General features: G+C 36.9%; 2 protein-coding genes across 12 annotated transcripts; both read left to right on the plus strand.

The window, feature by feature from the left end:
* Window positions 1-3941: 3941 nt before the first annotated feature.
* LOC117614223 lies at window positions 3942-10283 on the plus strand. 9 transcript variants are annotated; one of them, XM_034342951.1, is made up of 16 exons: window positions 3942-4128; window positions 4224-4323; window positions 5104-5235; window positions 5420-5479; window positions 5567-5668; window positions 6639-6722; window positions 6807-6925; window positions 7057-7158; window positions 7321-7437; window positions 8125-8190; window positions 8283-8349; window positions 8789-8842; window positions 8919-9008; window positions 9304-9351; window positions 9427-9465; window positions 9647-10283. In XM_034342951.1, the coding sequence occupies exons 2-16, from the start codon at window positions 4303-4305 to the stop codon at window positions 9752-9754; spliced, it is 1209 nt and encodes a 402-aa protein (XP_034198842.1). In that variant the 5' UTR covers window positions 3942-4128; window positions 4224-4302; the 3' UTR covers window positions 9755-10283. The 9 variants fall into 9 exon arrangements, with proteins under 9 accessions (XP_034198842.1, XP_034198843.1, XP_034198844.1 ...); XM_034342952.1 differs by having other exon boundaries at window positions 4227-4323; XM_034342953.1 differs by having other exon boundaries at window positions 3942-4106.
* A 1017-nt stretch (window positions 10284-11300) lies between these two features.
* LOC117614542 (pentatricopeptide repeat-containing protein At5g65560) lies at window positions 11301-18490 on the plus strand. Of its 3 annotated transcripts, XM_034343389.1 has the most exons (7): window positions 11301-14619; window positions 15275-15389; window positions 16706-16777; window positions 17217-17288; window positions 17460-17648; window positions 17728-17829; window positions 18029-18490. In XM_034343389.1, the coding sequence occupies exon 1, from the start codon at window positions 11575-11577 to the stop codon at window positions 14320-14322; it is 2748 nt and encodes a 915-aa protein (XP_034199280.1). In that variant the 5' UTR covers window positions 11301-11574; the 3' UTR covers window positions 14323-14619; window positions 15275-15389; window positions 16706-16777; window positions 17217-17288; window positions 17460-17648; window positions 17728-17829; window positions 18029-18490. The 3 variants fall into 3 exon arrangements, with proteins under 3 accessions (XP_034199280.1, XP_034199278.1, XP_034199279.1); XM_034343387.1 differs by lacking the exon at window positions 16706-16777; XM_034343388.1 differs by lacking the exon at window positions 16706-16777 and having other exon boundaries at window positions 17728-17791.
* The last annotated feature ends 1145 nt before the right edge of the window (window positions 18491-19635 follow it).

Below are 19635 nucleotides of genomic sequence, written 5' to 3' on the forward strand. Positions count from 1 at the left end.
ACCGAACGTGTCCTTTTGCAGGAACTTGATCTTCCGAAGACTAACTCCCTTTCGAAGACATAATATCACTAAGTTGGGCGAACCACGTGTCAAACCACTTTTTCGCATCAACAATATATATATATATATATATATATATACTCATGCAATCTCAATGAAGGTTAGTCATCTTTAATACTTCTTTTGCCAGAGTTAGATAGCTTTAAATCGCCAATTTCATTATATCTTTATGGTGAAGAATGTATTTGGAAATTGGCATTCAGTTTGACTTCAATTTCCAATAACCTCATGCAGGCTGAATTTGTTAATCAAATTTTGCCAGCATAATAATACACATAAAAAAAGAGGCAAAGTAAACACATACATAAGTTAGGTTAGTTGGGCAATATAATGTGTCTGCTCCCTTGCACTCGAGTTTTATTTTTTTTATTTTAATCAAAGGCGTGTAGAGATGAACAAATACAAAAACCGGGTTATGTCCTAGAAGATTAGGTGAGTACCTCTGCACTCAATGGATATTTGAATGATATTCCTTTTCACATGCTCGACCCACAGGGTGTGTGGGTGCTGGGCGACACCACAAGGCCCCAAAAAAAGGAGGCCTCCTATACACTTTCAATCCAATAAGGATGCTAACAAAAATACATTTTATGTGTGAAACTAATGCTTTTTGGGCTTTATTTTGAACTTTTTAGGGCCTTTTTCTTTATCTTTACTATAATGAGTCTTTTTGGGGCCTCATTTTTAATTTTTGCCCTGAGCGGTCCTGCCTTTTCATAACCCAATTTGGTTGCAAGCACAACACCTGATATTTGGTTTACCAAACCATACCACAACGTGAAGCATGAATGGAATGAAATTATTTGTCACACCCCGGGATCGGCTCCGTCGTAGCACGATATTGTCCGCTTTGGGCCCCCTCTCTGCCCGCAAGGTTTTGTTTCTGGGAGCTCACGAGCAACTTCCCAGTGGGTCACTTATCCTAGGATTGCTCTGGCCCCCAACTCGCTTAACTTCAGAATTCCTACGACTTCGAAGCCAGTGAGCTCCCAAAAGGCCTCGTGCTAGATGGATGCGGGCGTGCACACATAAGGCACATCACCCCCTCTCCGTTGGTTGATGTGGGATCTTACAATCCACCCCCTTAAGGGCCCGACGTCCCCGTCGGCACACTCGCACCACACGGCAGAGTGGCTCTGATACCAAATTGTCACACCCCGGGATCGGCTCCGCCGTAGCACGATATTGTCCGCTTTGGGCCCCTTCTCTGCCCTCACGGTTTTGTTTCTGGGAACTCACGAGCAACTTCCCAGTGGGTCACCCATCCTGGGATTGCTCTAGCCCCCAACTCGCTTAACTTCGGAGTTCCTACGACTCCGAAGCCAGTGATTTCCCAAAAGGCCTCGTGCTAGATGGATGCGGGTGTGAACACATAAGGCACATCACCCCCTCTCCGTTGGTTGATGTGGGATCTTACATTATTTGTTTATTGTTTCTTTGGTAAGAGAAACATGAATGGAATATTATTTTTTTTGATGATAAGCGATAGAATATTATTGAGGTAAAAAAGGTAATACAAGAAGTTTGAACTTGTATCAAGGGCAAAGGAAATTCCTTGGTCACGAATTACAATTTTTGTACAATACATCATAAATAAAATTAGGAGGTTCCTCGAACTAGTATAAAGAAACCCCGATATGCAAGGCAAAACAAGCTAAACGATGAGCCACACCATTAGTAGTACGATGAATATGGGTAAAACCTTCCCCAGTGATCTGTGTCAGCAAGCTCTTGGTATCCTCCACCACATGTCCTATAACGGACCTATCTATGGAGTGACTTCGAAGTGCTGTAACGATCTGGAGAGCATCACTTTCAAAGACAACATTTTGATAATCCCTTTCCATCGCCAATACTGTACATGTTCTTGCAACCAAAGCCTCTACTTATGGCGCAGAAAAAACATTAATCAATTTAGTTGCACAACCCGCCACAAATTTGCCCGTGGAGTCTTTCACAACCACACCAACGCCACCCTCCGTAGTCCCTGGCTTCCAAGCACTATCCACATTTATTTTAAGATTGTTCTCATGTGATGGCTGCCACATTTGTTTTATTTGACCTTGCCTACATGAATGGAATATTGACTTTGAACAAGTGGCGCAGGTTAGATTTATTTTCTAGAGAGAGAAAAAAAAAACTCCATTATTGAGCAATTATGGTGGCACAGCTCAAGCACATTGCATAGGAATCGGATAGTCGTATTAGTCTGCTTGTAGTTATTGCAGTAGGATTTTCAAAATTTTTTTTATTTAGAAGCACGTTTCATTATTAGAAGCATGAAAGAGACGGTTAATAAAGATTATTTTAATGCAAAGGAAGCAAACCCACGAGTTGATATAATGAAATTATGGCATGATAATTTTTTGTAAAGGAAGCAAACTCACGAGTTGATATAATGAAATTATGGCATGATAATGGATACCAAAGTCCTTGGCTGTCTGCCATTATTAATGGAGATATACCTTCTGGTGTATTTTTCTATATCTTAAATAACCTTACGTAGTTATTGTGTTTTCACATTTGTATCAACTTTTTTTGGATAATTTATGCCCTTGTAACTTATGATCTTGGTGTCTAAGTTATAAATACAATTATCAATTACATTTAAAAAATATATATATTAGTCCTTGGAAAATGACTTCAATTATTCAAGACTAGTACGCATGTGCCAATTGGTTTTCTTTTTTATTTTATTTTTAAAATTAAGAAAAGATAACATGGGTAGTTACGTTCATAAAAGTATGACCTATTATCTAATTTTGTTTTTATTTTTTATTTATTTAATATGAAAAAAATGTGAATTTTACCATATTATCCTCATTTAATTAATAATTTTAATTCTTAATGTTTGAATTAACTAATGGTATTTTTTGGTATTTGAATGTTTCACTATTCTCTGTCTTTTACTTTATATATATATATATATATATATATATATATATACTACCTCCTCTGCACTCGCTTCAGCGCCCGCGATAGGCTTTTTAAAAAAATTTAAAATTTATTCTAGAATTAAAAAAGATAATGGGTAGTTGTGTTTCATAAAAATAGGATACATTATCTGATTTTATTTTTATTTTTTAAAACATTAAAAAAATGTGAATTTACCATATTATCCTCATTTAATTAATAATTTCAATTCTCAATGTTTGAATTAACCAAAGACATTTTCTAGTATTTTGAATGTTTTACTATTATCTGCATTTTGCTTTATATGTAGATGTTTTCTTCTCTAGCAAATTTCCATGGTCCACTTCTGTCATAATTTCAGAGAGGCAAATATGGTAGCAAATCATTTAGCTAGTATTAATCATTCACTTTTGCTTCTTTCTTGTATTTGGTTTAATAATTTCCCTTCTTAAGTTGTTATCGTTAAAATATGACTTTTTTTTTATAAAAAAATATCGGAAGAAAATCTTCATTGTAATTTACTTTTTACCTTAAAAAAAAAAAAAATTTGTCTCCACTTTTAAGGCCGATTCTTTTATTTTTCTTAATTAAAGACATCCTAATTACCCAAAAAAAAATAAAATTAAAGAGAAGACATCCAGGAAAAAAAGAGGAAAAAGGGAGACGGACACTTGTTAGCAAGATATGGGGAGTAGCAAACAGTGTAAACGAGAGAGTAGGTAGGGGAGGGCGCACTTCCCCTCCACTATCCAAACATTCCAGCGTCTCTCTCGCCGCGTGCGTTCCGGGTTCAAAGTGTCTCTAGTCATCATTGTCATCATTGTCATCATTGTCAATGTCAATAATATCATCATTATCAGGTCTCAACAACAAATTATTAAAACACACAATTAAACCCACTTGCTTGCTTGCTTTGCCTTCTTCTTCTGTTTCTTCCTATCCTAATTACAATATTTAATTAATTTAATTTCAAATTAGCACTCTCTCTCTCTCTCTCTCTCTCTCTCTCTCTCGCTTTTACTGGGTTTTGAAGTGTTTGGCTGTTGCTTCCGGAGAGCGACACCGTTTCGGCGCCCGCAGAAGCATTGGCTGGTTGGCACCCTTTGCATGCCTGCCCTTTGGTTGGACCTTCGGTTATGTGTTTGACATAGAAAAGTGTGATTCTGTTTTTTTTTATATAACTTTTTGGCATTCCTTTCTTTATTCTCAGACTTTTCTTTCTTGTGCTTCTTTCTTCCTTTCTCTTTTAGAAGTTGAAAAGCGAAGAACCAAAACTTGTCTCCTCAACTTATTCTTCTTCTTCTGTTCCTTTCCTTGCTTGCAACAACAATGATCAACCTTTTCAATCCTGTGAGCTTCTCTGTCTCTTTCTTTCTCTCTCTCGCTCTCTCTCTCTCTCTATATGGATTTTTGTTTGTATTTATGAGCCTGAAAATGATTGATTATAGCTTTTGTGATTCTACTTGACTGTCTTCTACCTATCGACTGGATCATTAATACATTAATTATTCATATAATTGTTTGTTTGGGTTTAATGGAGTTGGAATTCTATTTTGCTTTGTTTGCTGAGAAATTGTAGAGGAAATGGAAGGAAAACGTATCTTTTTCTCTCTATTCTTTTGTTTCCCGGCCGCCAGACTAGTTGCCCATGAGTTCAATTTTGTACAGGTTATGGGAATTGAACTTCAATATGGGCAGAGACTTTGTTACAAGAGAGAAAGGCTTCGAATTTGAGACTGATTTATGATTCTCTTTGATCATAGTTGCACGAGTACATGGTCATGGGAATTTACTTAAAAGCGAGATAGTTCTATTGTTGTGTGGAATTTGGATTAGTGAATCACTTAAAATTGTTTCCCTCTGTTTGCTTATTGAGATTTTTTTTTGGAAAGGAAAAGCTCAACGTTTGTTGTTGGTTAGCTTAGCTTCAGAGATTTTAATTTCTTTGGCTAAGAAGTTAATAATTCTGCATCAATTAGTTTGGAAGAATGCTTATGACTACTTTAAATCACTTCTGCTTTCGTTCTGCCTTTATTGTTTGCTTTCTTATTTTCCCTCTGCTTCCTGATACGGCCAACCGATGCTCTTGGTGGATCAAATGCAATACAATGTGATTGTTACTTAGCTCAGTGTTTTTGTCAGGCCTCTGCACCGTCAGATCCAAAGAACAGATCTTTCTATTGCAGTCTCTTCATTGTAGCTTCATTGATCTGTGGTGCTTACTTCATTGGTGGTGCATCCATTGCTAAGGAGTATAAGGAGGTGTGTCTTTCTGTTTCAATATCATCTACCTAAATATCGCTTAGTAGCATGTAAAATATTTCTGCAAGTTATGTGCATCTTTTACTTGAACCTCATTCTACATTAGCAAAGAAAAAAAAAATGTCTGAATGAATTTTTTGAGTGGTCATCTCTTATTAATTAAATACTTCTAAAAAACCTGCAGAGATTAACAAGATTGAAAGTGATCTACACTAGGCAGAACACAAAGTTTGATACATGCAAGGTTTGCCTCTTACAGAAAAAAATGTGTCCTTTTTATAATGGCAGTTGAAGTTACTTCTATGGCTGATTTTCCCCTCTTCTTCCTCAGAACCGTTGCCAGCCTTTGGGGAGTGAGGCACTACCAGAAGGAATTGTTGCCAAAACGTCGGACTTGGAAGTCCGGCCTTTATGGGGCTCGTCTGTGAATAATGTATGTGATGTTATGGCTTGTTCTCATTGAATTTTAGATAATGCCATTGGTTCATCAGTTAGTTTATAAATATCTGTACTTATTTCTGGTTAATTTCTCAATGGGAATGTGGGAATGCATACTCATCCTTGTATGAGAACCATGAATTTTATTGCTAACTAGTATTTTCTCCCCTGTCTTCCATGTGCCTTTAATATATCATTTATGGTGACTAGTTTCATCATCGTATTACATGTTTTCTAAAGTTTTGCTTGGTCTGAAAGCCGGTGAAATCTGTTTGATCTGAATCTGATAAAAAATTTCTTATTATTAGTTCCATATCAGTAACATCTTATTATAGTTTGCCACGACCATTTTAACATCTTAATTTCATAAGAAGTAAAAAGAGTGTTGTTTTAAGTTGTAAGCTCTCAATCATTAATCTTCAATGCATTCATCCCCAAATATAACTGCCAGCACGACAACTTACTTCCGTTGAGGATATCACAATTTTCACACCTGATTCTTCTGACCGTGTGAACATGATTAGTTTCATATACATTATGTTCTTAAAGTAATCATCCGTTTTGGAATCAGCTAATGTTGGTACGTAAAGCATTACATTATGTTTACACAAATTGTTGCTTGAATTACCTTTATTGGCTTCTAAAACTAAACATGTTCTTGTTCCTGCTTGCTATGTTGCAAATCATGACAGCATTTTTTTCTCCATGCTGTATGTATTATTTTTTTTTATAATCTTTATGTTTCTTTACAAACGACTGCACATTTTTTTAAAGACTTTTCCCACAAATAAGAAAGCTTGCAAATTCTAGTTTAGGGACATTGTAAATTCTTTCTTGCACCCGCTTCATTCCCGTTGTTATTTTCTATTTACCATAGACATATTAATGTGTTTGTGTATCTATATTTTTCTTTAATTTTTTGGGTGGGTTTATGCTGCCTAAAAATTGCAAAATTCTTGTGTCAGGAAAACTCAAAACCTTCTATGAGCTTGCTGGCAATTGCAGTTGGAATAAAGCAGAAAGAAATAGTAGACAGAATTGTTAAAAAGGTAATGATCTATTGGCTCACGCCCTTTACATTATAATATTCTGTCCATTTATAATGTTTTGAAATATCTGTTGTTGTTTTGCAGTTTCTATCAAGTGATTTTGTTGTAATGCTTTTTCATTATGATGGTGCTGTGGATAAATGGAGAGATTTAAATTGGAGTGATCGTGCCATACACGTGTCTGTGATGAATCAAACTAAATGGTAACATTGATTCTCTCACGTGGTTACCTAAAACTATAGTTAGTTACAAATAAGTTACCATTCATTGGGTGGGAACACTCTCTACATGTTTGGATAACATCTTGATGAAACAATACTGTATGATGACATAGGTGGTTCGCCAAGCGTTTCTTGCATCCAGATATAGTTTCCGAGTATGAATATATTTTTCTTTGGGATGAGGACCTTGGAGTTGAGAATTTTGACCCTAAACGGTAAGCATAGTCAGTTAAAACTTTAAAATGATCTTGGCACCCTATAGTGATTACTATTATTAAATTTCACATATCAATCTGGTCTGCTATATGGTATTAATAAAATACAATATGACACAGAGACATCATGCATTGTGTTTTGATCTTGTTAATCTCATGTAGATATCTATCCATTGTTCGGGAAGAGGGACTTGAAATATCACAGCCAGCACTTGATCCTGACAAGTCAGATGTGTATCATCCAATTACTGCACGTGTGAAGAAATTAAAAGTGCACAGGTTTGTGCAGTTTGTTTACTGGAAACTGGATTTCCTATGGAAAAAGTACTGCTTAATATATGAAAAGACCAATGCTGGTGAGGTACTGTTTAGTCCTTGGGGTATCTTTCAAGAGAAAGAATGGCTGTATATTGCTTGATTAGTCCTTGCGCTAACTTTCAAGCCTGCATGTTTTAGCTTGGAGATATTTATATCATAGTTACAAAAATACACGTAAAAGCCAACCCCTAATGGGGACTAATAAAAGACAATAATTTCAACCATAAGTTAGACAGCCACCAGAATCCAAAAGTTTAACCCGTTAGGGAATGCGCCAGCAATGTATGTCAACCATATTTTATTACCTGTCCATTTTGGTGGCCTGCTTTGACCCAGACCACGACCTGGTCCGACGGGTAATCTTTGGGCATTTTATTTGTAATGACCTAGTATACATAAATTTCATTTGCAGTTACGTAGAGGACGAGCTATGATTGAATTTGAGAGGAATGGACAAACCATATGCATTTGCTTTGTGTATTTTACTGTTGCTATGGTTCTTTTCATCAATTGCTTTCTGGCATAGCCACCATTTGGGGGATTTCTCATAACTTGTATTTTTCTTAGTGTATATTATTTTTTTACTCTGGGATATCAAGGTATACATTAGAATTGACTTTTATCCATCTTCACCTAATTTTTTAACAGAAGGTTTTATAAGTTTAAAGGCAGTGGAAGGTGTGACAACCACAGCTCTGCTCCTCCGTGTGCAGGGTAAGCAACTGCCTATGCACTATCCTCTATGTTTATATTTCTGAATAAACTATTACATCACTGAAACGTTTCCTTTTGGGTGTTTGGTACAGTTGGGTGGAAATGATGGCACCTGTATTTTCAAGAGCTGCTTGGCAATGTGTATGGTACATGATCCAGGTAAATAACCCCTAGAAAACCAACACCACCAACATTCACAACATATTTACCTTTCGTAATGAACAAAAATACATGACAGAGTGTAGATGGTTTGCCAATAGATCTCATCATTTATGGCTCCACCAATTTTTTATTACCAATGTTTACACTGAATAACCTGTATAAGTTAAACACAAGAATATATTGTTGTAGAAACAACCATTAGATGCAAAATAATATTTTATTTTGGATAATTTTTACTATTTTCTAGAAAGGTCAGTCCAGAAGCCTTGCTATAAAGTATATAGTTACTATGCACTATATGTAAGTGCTTTCGAAATTTTGGAAGTCAAAATTGGATTATGTCAACTCTGCACTGTATGTTGTTTCTATGGAAATTTTTCTATAAGAAACTTTATGGTGAATATAATTATTCTGTGATTATTTATTCTCCCTACAGAATGACTTGATCCATGCATGGGGCCTGGACGTGCAGCTTGGTTATTGTGCACAAGTAATTCTTCTACCTTATAGCTTTCATTTTTAACTCCTTGGCTATACTTTGTGATACCAGAACTATTATCTTTCAGGGAGATCGAACAAAAAATGTTGGTGTGGTTGACTCTGAATATATAGTTCATCTTGGTCTTCCTACACTTGGTGTCTCAGATGGAAATAAGGCAAGTATAGTGGCATCAAGGCATCTTGGGCCTTTTTAACAGTTTACAATAGTAATGTTGAAGACTCGTCTGGATTTTTACTGTTTGAGTCCGATACATCTATAGCTTATGCAACATCATTAGTGTGAAATACTTGGATTGATGCAAGATGTACTCTTATATAAACATTTATTGATAAGGATGTGTATCAAACATGATTTCTGGTTTTGTTCTAGCAGGATAAGCTGACCCATGGTCTTGATGTTCAATATATTCTCTGATCTTTTTTTTCTTTTCCATCTATTCCTCTGCATAGGTGACTAATGCTCCAGCTCCTCCTCAGAAAGGGGACCCCGAAGCATTGGTGTGTTTTGAATTTCTTTTTCTGTATTAGATTCTTTATTTACATATATTGTGAGTTCACATTTTGTAATTTCAGGCACCATCTGCCTCTGATAAAGTCAATGACAGAGCTAAAGTAAGTTTTCTTCACATGTCCTATTTTGTCAACTGCTTTGTCCTGCTCATCAGGATTGTAGATTCTGTCAATCTTGTATTCTCTCGCTCTGTGTGCACGCACATGGGCATTTGTAGACGATGCAACTATTTCATGTACATTCTTTGCAGCTACTTATCTGGTGAGTGTGACATGTTGGCAGGTTAGGATGCAGTCCTTTATTGATATGCAGATCTTTAAGGAAAGATGGAGTAATGCAGTAAAGGAGGATAAATGTTGGGTTGACCCATTTCAACTATCAGCAAACTGAAGTATCCATCGTCTATTTACAGGACATCCATCACGCAAAATGCATGGTTGGTGGCCCTTCTTATACACAGACAACAGAAATCAGACTCACATCACTGTGCATACAGTTACCGCGTGAGACAATATATCGCAAACGACATATAGAATTTTCTGGTGATGCAGATACATTTCAAACAGCTGATGACAACTATCTGACATGGAAGTTGTGATATGAAATTCACTCACCAATTTTGTTGAATAGCTGGTGCCTGGTTACACAACGTATTGTTGTATTCCAGGCAGGAATGGTCTGTCCAGCTTATTTTGTTGTGATTGTATCATCAATTCGTTGTAAATCGCATCATATAAAGGCTCTTTTGTTGATAAAGGTTGTACATTTCTGTTTTCTTTAGGGAATTCAGTGTTTGTTGAGATGCAATTGTGTGTAAAGCTCTTTGTTTGCAGTTTATTAAAGCGAACGGATAAGTTTGTAGAAAGAATCCTCTAGCCGGCTCTTTGGCAATTGATGGGTAAGTGAAGCATTAGCTTAATTGTGAAGGGAGAAGAAAGGGAAGGGCATGAAACTATTTGAGTATGAAGTGAAGTTTTTAGAACTGCAACCGTATATTTCATAAACATAAAACACAACCATGGACATCATCATCACAAGAAGCATACACAAAGTTGCAAAACAACACAAGCCTAGAATCCAACACTTTGATTTTGCAAAACAGAGCCTGATAGTTCTCTGTAATTTTCGCGACGTCGTTAGTTAACATGTCACATGTTGTTACATCTAACATTCTCTTTCCAACTAACGCCCTATTTGAGATTGCTTTTATTTTTTTCACCAAAAATCTGTTTCACTTTAAAGTTAAGGTGTTTATTAAACCATATAGAATTGAGGTAGGAGTATTTTTAATTACTAAAATGTGCTCATTGTTAGGTTAAAGTAAATGACAAATTTGGAATTTTAAAAATTGTGTGAGGATATAATGGGTAAAAAAGATGGATTTGTAATGGGTTAGTTCTCTAGGAATTAGAATACCACCTCTAATTCAAGAATTGGATTCTTGATTTTGTGTGGAATCTACGTACTTTTTAATTCATTGATGTGAAGTAAACACAGAAATTCTCTATAATTGAAATTCAATTCCTGATTAATAAATACACCATAAGATAGTGGAGATCAAATGCTACTACACCAAATGGTCATTGAACAAAACGTCCCAAAAACAAAGAGAATTTGGAAACCTAGTATTCCCCCGGGGGGGGTTGAGGGTTTAGACTTATTTTCTCTATATGTCGAATACTTATTATTATTATTATTGTTAATAGAACTAATAGTCTCTAAACTATAAGAGAGAAGATTTCTCACACACACACTACTACGGTGTCATGAGATTTCGAATATGAGACCATTAATATGCAAGATAATATTCATTTCCACTGAGCTACATCGTGTAAACATATGTAGGATAATTGGATTTGTCATGTCCTGCTGGCCCACCGAACCAGGCCTAAAGGTCCATAAATTTAGTTTCGTTGAGTTGAGCCCACATCTGCAGGTGCTCCAGCCAGCCGTGGCTCTGTGAGTTGGAAATTGGAAGTGAAGCGTCAAGGAGTACGCAGAGAGAGGAACACAAACCTACTCTTCACCCCTCCTCCTCCTCAAAACACCACCATTTTCTCATTTTTCTGATTCAGGTTTTTTATGCAAACAGTAGGATATGCACCTTTTTTCTTACTCCCTCAAATCCAAATGCAATCCATTCTCATGAACTGAAGAATTGGGTGGTCCTCCTCCTTCCTCATCCATCCAATGCCCCAACAAAGAAGAAGATGATGAGAAAACCCAAACCCATTGCCATTATCTGTTGTATCAACCACCCACCTGAGCCCTTCCTCTCTCTCCTCCTCCTCATCAAACCCTTCTCCACCTCTTCCACCACTGCCGCTGCTTCTCCTTCTCTTCCTCCAGTCCCCGAACAGCCAGTGGATCTCTCCTCCCAGCTCTTCGCCATTCTCTCCCGCCCCAATTGGCAACGCCACCCTTCCCTCAAGAAACTAATCCCCTCCATTTCCGCTTCCCACGTCTCTTCCCTTTTCGCTCTCAATCTCGATCCCCAGACCGCCCTCGGCTTCTTCAACTGGATCGCCCTCAAACCCGGTTACAGGCACACCGTCCATTGCCATTCCTCCTTGCTCAACATTCTGATCCCCAATGGGTTCTTCCGGGTCGCCGAAAAGATCCGAATTTCGATGATCAAGGCTTCCACTTCCGCTCAGGATGCCTTGTTTGTGCTCGAATTTTTGCGGGGAATGAACCGCGCACTAGAATTCGAGTTCAAGCTCACTGTCAGGTGCTACAACTTGCTCCTAATGTCATTGTCAAGGTTTTCCTTGTTTGAAGATTTGAAAACTCTGTATTTGGAGATGTTAGACGATATGGTTTCGCCGAATTTGCATACGTTTAATACCATGATCAATGCTTCCTGTAAATTGGGCAATGTGGCTGAGGCAGACTTGTATTTTAGTAAGATAGGGCAGGCGGGCTTGCGCCCTGATACGTTTACGTACACTTCTTTGATTCTGGGACATTGTAGGAATAAAGATGTGGATACTAGCTATAGGGTTTTTAAGCTAATGCCGCACAAGGGTTGTCAAAGAAATGAGGTTTCCTATACTAATTTAATACATGGGTTTTGTGAGGTAGGTCGGATTGATGAGGCTTTCAAGTTGTTTTCTCAAATGGGGGACGATAATTGTTTTCCAACTGTGCGTACATTTACCGTTCTTATTTGTGCATTGTGTAAATTGGGAAGGAAATTAGAAGCTATGAATCTATTTAAAGAGATGACGGACAAGGGTTGTGAACCAAATATTCATACTTATACTGTGCTCATTGATAGTATGTGTAAGGAAAATAAGCTTGATGAGGCTAGAAACTTGCTAAACAAGATGTTGGAGAAAGGGTTGGTTCCTAATGTTGTCACCTACAATGCAATGATTGATGGGTACTGTAAGGAGGGAACAGTTGAGGCTGCACTTGATATTTTGGCTTTGATGGAATCAAGTAATTGTTGTCCAAATGCTCGAACATTCAATGAATTGATTTCCGGGTTTTGTAAAAGGAAAAATGTATACCAGGCAATGGCACTGCTTAATAAGATGATTGATCGGAAGCTCTTGCCAAGCCTAGTTACATATAATTCATTAATCCATGGGCAGTGTAAGATAGGCCATTTGGATAGTGCTTATAGGTTGGTTAATTTGATGAAAGATAGTGGTTTGGTTCCTGACCAATGGACTTATAGTGTTCTCATAGACACTCTCTGTAAGAGGGGGAGATTGGAAGAAGCTCATGCCCTGTTCGATTCTCTCAAAGAGAAAGGCATAAAGTCAAATGAAGTGATCTTTACTGCTTTGATTGATGGTTATTGCAAGGTTGGGAAAGTCAGCGATGCCCATTCCTTGTTTGATAGAATGCTTGCAGAAGACTGTTCGCCAAACTCATACACTTACAATACCTTGATAGATGTGTTGTGCAAAGAAAGAAAACTGAAGGAAGCATTATTACTGGTGGAAAAAATGTTAAGTATTGGTGTGAAACCTACGGTACCTACTTATACAATTCTAATTAAGCAAATGTTGAAAGAAGGGGACTTTGACCATGCTCATAGGCTTTTCGACCAGATGGTGTGTTCTGGTAATCAACCTGACCTATTTACTTACACTACATTTATTCATGCATATTGCGGCATAGGGAATGTAGAAGAGGCAGAGAAGCTGATGATTAAGATGAATGAAGAAGGAATTATAGCAGACTCATTGACTTATACATTATTAATTGATGCATATGGACGTATGGGATTAATTGATTTGGCATTTGATGTTCTTAAGCGTATGTCAAATGCTTGTTGTGATCCTTCTCACTATACCTATGCCTTTCTGATCAAACATCTTTCGAATGAAAAGTTAATGAAGACAAACAATAATATAGTGGGACTTGATTTGGTCCCAAATGTCTCCTCCATCGATATTACTGGTGTTTGGAAGACAATGGATTTTGAAATTGCTTTAGAGCTCTTTGAAAAAATGGTTGGGCATGGTTGTGCACCCACTACGAACACTTATGACAAGCTTATAGTAGGTCTTTGCAAAGAGGGACGCTTGGACGTAGCCCAGAGGTTATACAGTCATATGAGAGAGAGAGGAATTTCTCCCAGTGAGGATATTTATAATTCTCTTCTTACTTGTTGCTGTAAGTTGCAAGTGTATGGAGAGGCATCAATATTGGTGGATGCGATGATTGAGGATGGTTATTTACCAACATTGGAGTCTTCAATGTTGCTTGTATGTGGGCTTCTTGATCAAGAGAAGACTGAGAAGGCAAAAGCCGTTTTTCGTACTTTGCTTCGTTGTGGGTATAACTATGATGAAGTAGCTTGGAAAGTTCTCCTTGATGGTTTACTTAAGAGGGGTCTTGTCAATATATGCTCTGAGCTCGTAAGCATCATGGAGAAGATGGGTTGCCAGCTTCATCCTCAGACATATTCGATGTTGATTGAGGGAATTGATGGACCGTAAAATACTGATATTTGATGTTGGTGTTTTCTGGGTTTTAAATCTTTATCAGTGAGCACTACAACCAAAGTGATTTAAAAAAATTATATTCACAGTGATTTTGTGTAAGCGCTATGAATTGTGAATACGAGTGTTTACACCTAGTTATTTATGTATCGAGAGAATGTGACACAGGATTTGTAGTCTTTCAAGTGTTTTATTTGCTATGTGAATATACTTTCTCTTCATTCAGCGAGTACATATATCATATGTTTCTCTGGGATGAGGACCTTGGCGTCGAGGATTTTTTGACAAAAAATGGTAAGCATAACCAGTTAACTTTGATAGAATGATCTTTGGCATTCTGTGATGTGATTGCTGTTAGATTTCACACTATTTTGGATGCTTTGATGTTTTAGATTAAGAAAAAAATGCAATCCTGCACATGTATGTATGCTTATTTCCTTTGCACAAGGCTATTAACTGCAATATCTGAATTGGAATTATTAGAATGTCATGATTTTGTTTAATCTGAGTGCACAAGAAATTAAACCTAGAATAGTTAAACGCCAAAGTCTAGTTTCTCCAAATTAGAGTCACAAAGCCATTCAATTAGCCCTAAACACACACACGTGAATGCATAATATGTGACTATTTCTCCTAGTAATAAGTATTATACCTCACATTCTTGTCATTCTGATAAAAACCTGTCTCACATATTCATACAACAATAGTTTGAACAGATTTTATGGAGAAATTGTTAGAAATGAAGGCATTACTTTTCCTGAAAAAATGGTTTTAAAATTTAGACCACTACTTTACCATTTTCTTACTAGTAAAGATGACGACACTAAACCAATCTTTGTATTTTGAACAATAAGACACATTATCACATAAACAATTTTTTTGTTTCCCCTTTTATCCCATGGTGCTCAAATTTTTTTATTCCATCATGAACATGTTAAATCTCGTGTAGATATCTAGCAATTGTTCGGGAAGAGGGACTTGAAATATCACCGCTTGCAGTTGGCTGCCAACTCAGAGCCGTAACGTTCAGTCAATGCATGCATGAAGAAATCAGAAGTGCAGAGGTTAGTGTATTTATTTTTCCTGGATAAGTAGATTTCTTTTGTAATATTGCAGTCTAACTAATAGCCACAGTACTTGAAAACGAAGGCACCAATATAGTTGAGGGATTTATCAGTACATGGATTTCTTTTAAGACAAAGGCAAAAAAAAAAAGAGATAAAGCTAAAAGAAAATAAAGGAAGGTAGAATTTTGGCATTTTGTAGGTGAAAGGTACTCTGGGAAGAATAAAAACTTTCCGGCAAGAATACAGTTAATAATGGTGGTCTTTTCTGATGGAAGAACATATCTGAACTTTTTCTGTTGCTTTTTAAGTGTAAACATATCTGGCTTCATCTTTTTCGAGTATATAGTCTTCTTTTCACTTCCTGTGTGGTGTCATTGTACTAGGGAGAGTCTCAAACCCCAAACCCTAAATCTTGACCTTCAGTGAAGTAAAAGTTTCTGCTTTGCTTTCCTTCTAAGAGATCCATCTTTACTCTGATTCTTATTTCATTTTTTTATAAATTTTGTCCTCTTCCTCATGACCCAGATTGATCTTTAAATTTACATAGGATCCTAAACTTCCAAAGGAGCAAAACCCAGCAATTTTATTTCTCTCCTCCCCTCCCCCCCAAAAAAAATCTCGCATTTGGTCGTCTTAGTCCTTGTTAGGCCAAGATAAATAGGGGGAGTGTAGACATCTTTTATAAGAGGATTGAAAGTTTGATGGTAAATTTTCTGTGTGAAGGCATGATGGGAGGGAATAAGGGTAATTTGGTCAATGGGACTTGGTGATGCACATGAAGGAAAAAATGGAGTTTAGGTGTTGGGAATTTAATAAGGAGAAATAAACCTTTACATGTGAAATGGTTATGGAGGTTTTCACAGGAGAGGGATGCTCTTTGGTAGGGGTTGCATGACAACGGGTGGGGTTTGTAAAATTGTGACGAGAGGTTTAGGTCGATGTCCTTGGAAATATATCTCCGAGGCCTACATTCTTTGTTGTCTTTTTGTTGGTTTGGAGTTGGAAATGGACAAAGTGTGAGGTTTTGAGAAGACTGTTGCGTAGGAGAAACAGCTTTCTGTAATCTATTTCTTCGTTATGCAGATGATCCCTTTTCCTTACTATCCCATTGCAAGCTCATGTACAGATTCTTCTTCTTTTCTTTCGAGCTAGGATTTTGGGTTTAGAAGGAATCTAAATTATCAGGAGTTGGGGGTTAACAGAGTTATTGGCTGTCTTTGAAAATGTGTGGTTCCATCTAGAGTGGATAGAAGAGTATGGATTTTGGGGTTGCTGGGAGTCTTCTCATGTAATTTTTTTTCTTTTCAAAACAGCTAATGGACAACTCTTCTCTCTCCCTTTTTGGCCCCTCTCATGCAATTTGAAAGGCTGAAGTACCTCCTAAGGTAGGGGTGTTAGCTTGGATTATAGTTCATGGGTGGTTGAGTACTTGTGATATGGTTCAGAGGTGACAACCTTCTTGGTGCCTTTTACTCCATCCATGTCTGATGTGTAAAAATGATAGTGCAAGATTTGAGTTCTTTGGAGGCAGAAAGGGGGGCATAGTGTTGAAAAGATGCACTGTGTTGGTAATTTTTTGGGTGGTATGGATAGAGGTATAGGAGGATCTTTGAGGAAGGGGTGAGGAGGTGGATCTGGAAAGGGTTCGATTTTGGGCATCCCTTTGGCATGAGTACCTTCAGAGTTTAGGAATGAGCTCTTCTCAGACTGTTTTTGAGGATTTGGAACGCTGCTGTATTTTAGCCTTTAAATCAATCTATCTGTGTTTAATATTGTACATCAAATCAATCTGCGTTTAATACTGTGCATCAAATCAATCTGCAGGCAAATTGCTTTTATGAGTAAGGAAGTCAAAATTGGGTTGCGTCAACTCTGCACTGCATCTTGTCTTTATGGGTAATTGTTCTCTGATTAATTATTCCCTCCAAAGTGACAGAATGACTTGATTCATGGGGGTGCGAAATGCAGCTCTGTTATTTTGCACAATTAACTTTCCAGTGTTGTAGGCTGTAGGCTTGTAGCTTCCATTTTTAACCCTCTTGGCTGTGTTCCTTGATTATCTTTCAGGGAGATCGAACAAAAAATGTTTCTGTCATCGGCTCTGAATGGTTTATCATAGTTTTCATACATGGCATCGCAGATGACGTTAAGGCAAGTAGCCAAGTATCAGCCTCTTCAGGTTTTTAACTGTTTGGAATGGCAATGATGACAAATTGTCTGGTTTATCATGGTTTGGGTCCTACCCATCTGTAGCAGGTGACTAACATCAATAGTTTGATGAATATAAGCTGATATGGATGTGCATTCGAAATGATTGCTTATTTTGTTCTGGCAGGAGAAGCTCACCTTTGGCGTTGATGTTCCATGTTGTCACACTTTCCATCTATTCATTTGCACAGGTGAATATTGCCCTACCTCCTCAAAAAAAGACTCAAAAGTATGTGTGTTTGAATTCTTTGTTAATTTTCAATTTTCCTTGCATTAGATTATTGATGTACAATGAGAATTTAGGAACCGTCGGGTTCCCTTAAAGTCAATAATAGACCTAAAATAAGCCTCAATATGTCCTTTTCATCCATCGCAACCACTTATGTACTTATCTGCTTCTTATGATGCTTTCCTGTATTGAAATGAAGATCTGGAAAGATGGAGTTATGCGGTACAGGAGCTTAACGGTGTTTGGTTGACCATATCAGTTGGTGGCCATTCTTATACTCAAGACAATAGAGACCAGAAATCTGTCATTGTGCATGCAAATATCTGGTGCAGAACCAAAGGAGAACCAGCTTGGGGAGCTCAGAAGCGGTTGGAATCCTACTCAACAGCCTTACCTGGCATGATGCATCTCAAACAATATATAGAACTTTCTGATGATATGATACGACAGCTGATTAAAAGTATTTCAAGTGTGATTAGGAACTCCTTAACTGATTGTGAAATTAAAATATTTCTTCTCCGTAAGCTTCAAGGCGCTCCTCATGAAAACGGCATAAGCATTTTTTGTTGTTGCCTCACACATTTTTCAGTTACATTTGGGAGAAAGTATATTAGTTAATGCCGTAGCCAAAGGACATTTTATTCATTTGCTGGTTTCTCTTTTTTGTGTGTGTTTTTTTCCTTTCCAAAACAGACCATATTATTAGAACTTGAACATGAGACAATATTGTTTTACAAGGAATTTCCAAAGAAATACAAAGAAAATGACAGCATATGAAACTTCAATCCCTAAATCAGACACTTTACCCAAATCGATTTAGGGCTGACACACAATATCAAGTCCAGAATGAATTCCATAATAAATAAATTCTAGTCCCAAAAATTCATACGAATATGTTAAGATGAGTAGAGATATACGATGTAGACCTTGTTTTTGGTCGAATGGATGTTTCTTCTTTTTGTTGCTGTTTTTCTTTTCTTATTTCTCTCTTGTGGGGATATCTTTTCCTATTTCTCTCTTGTATCAGGACATTATCGTAATTTGTGACGAAGCGAAAGTTTTATCATTGTTAGTTTATTACATTTTTATGTTTTAAAAAAATATTCAAAGAAACCTTGGTGAGAAATTAAAAAAATAATTTGTCTTCACCGGAGACCCACTTACTATGGGTGAGCGCAGTCCGGTTCGATCCGGTTCTTACCTCAAATCAGAATCGAAATTGGTACTATTTAATCAGTCCGGTTTAGACAAAAAAAATTTCAAAAATTGGTCAGTTCGGTTCTGACCGGTTTCGGTTTTGAACCGAATTATTAATTTATTATTTTTTTTAAATAAACATTATAATAAATAACTTATTTTTTTGGCTTAAAAATTAACAAATAATCCAATTCATACATTTATAAATTTTTTGAAGTTGAACTTGGAAAATTAGTGATTATAAAATTTAAAATATGACATTAGATTTTAAAATTTTGTAAAAAAATATATATATATATATATGATCGGTCCAGTTAGGTCCGGTCCAGTGCGGTGTGGTGTAAAACCGGAACCCGAATTAGTTGGAGCCGGTTTGGTCCGATTTCGATCCAATTTGTTGACTTTTTTGGTCAACTAATTTTTTTTCACCAGTTCGGTTCGATGTTCCTATTTTTCGGTACCGATGCCCACCCTTATAACTTACACAGTCGTGTCTCCCTCTCATTGGCCCTGGCCAAGGGAGACTTTGGAAAAGGCCAAATGAGAGAGAAATTTTTTAAAAGAAGCCAAAATAGACAAAATTGCCCTTATTAATTTTTGGATTTCCTA

This window comes from Prunus dulcis, chromosome 1 (assembly GCF_902201215.1).
Source record: "Prunus dulcis chromosome 1, ALMONDv2, whole genome shotgun sequence".
Classification (NCBI taxonomy): Eukaryota; Viridiplantae; Streptophyta; class Magnoliopsida; order Rosales; family Rosaceae; genus Prunus; species Prunus dulcis.

Excerpts from the sequence above, each read along its gene's own strand:
- LOC117614223 (XM_034342951.1), top strand. The coding sequence starts at position 4,303 with ATGATCAACCTTTTCAATCCT. Across the intron at positions 4,324-5,103 it reads TGATCAACCTTTTCAATCCT|TGTTTTTGTCAGGCCTCTGC; the intron begins GTGAGCTTCTCT and ends TACTTAGCTCAG. Across the intron at positions 9,352-9,426 it reads AAGGGGACCCCGAAGCATTG|GCACCATCTGCCTCTGATAA; the intron begins GTGTGTTTTGAA and ends TTGTAATTTCAG.
- LOC117614542 (XM_034343389.1), top strand. The coding sequence starts at position 11,575 with ATGATGAGAAAACCCAAACCCATTGCCATTATCTGTTGTATCAACCAC.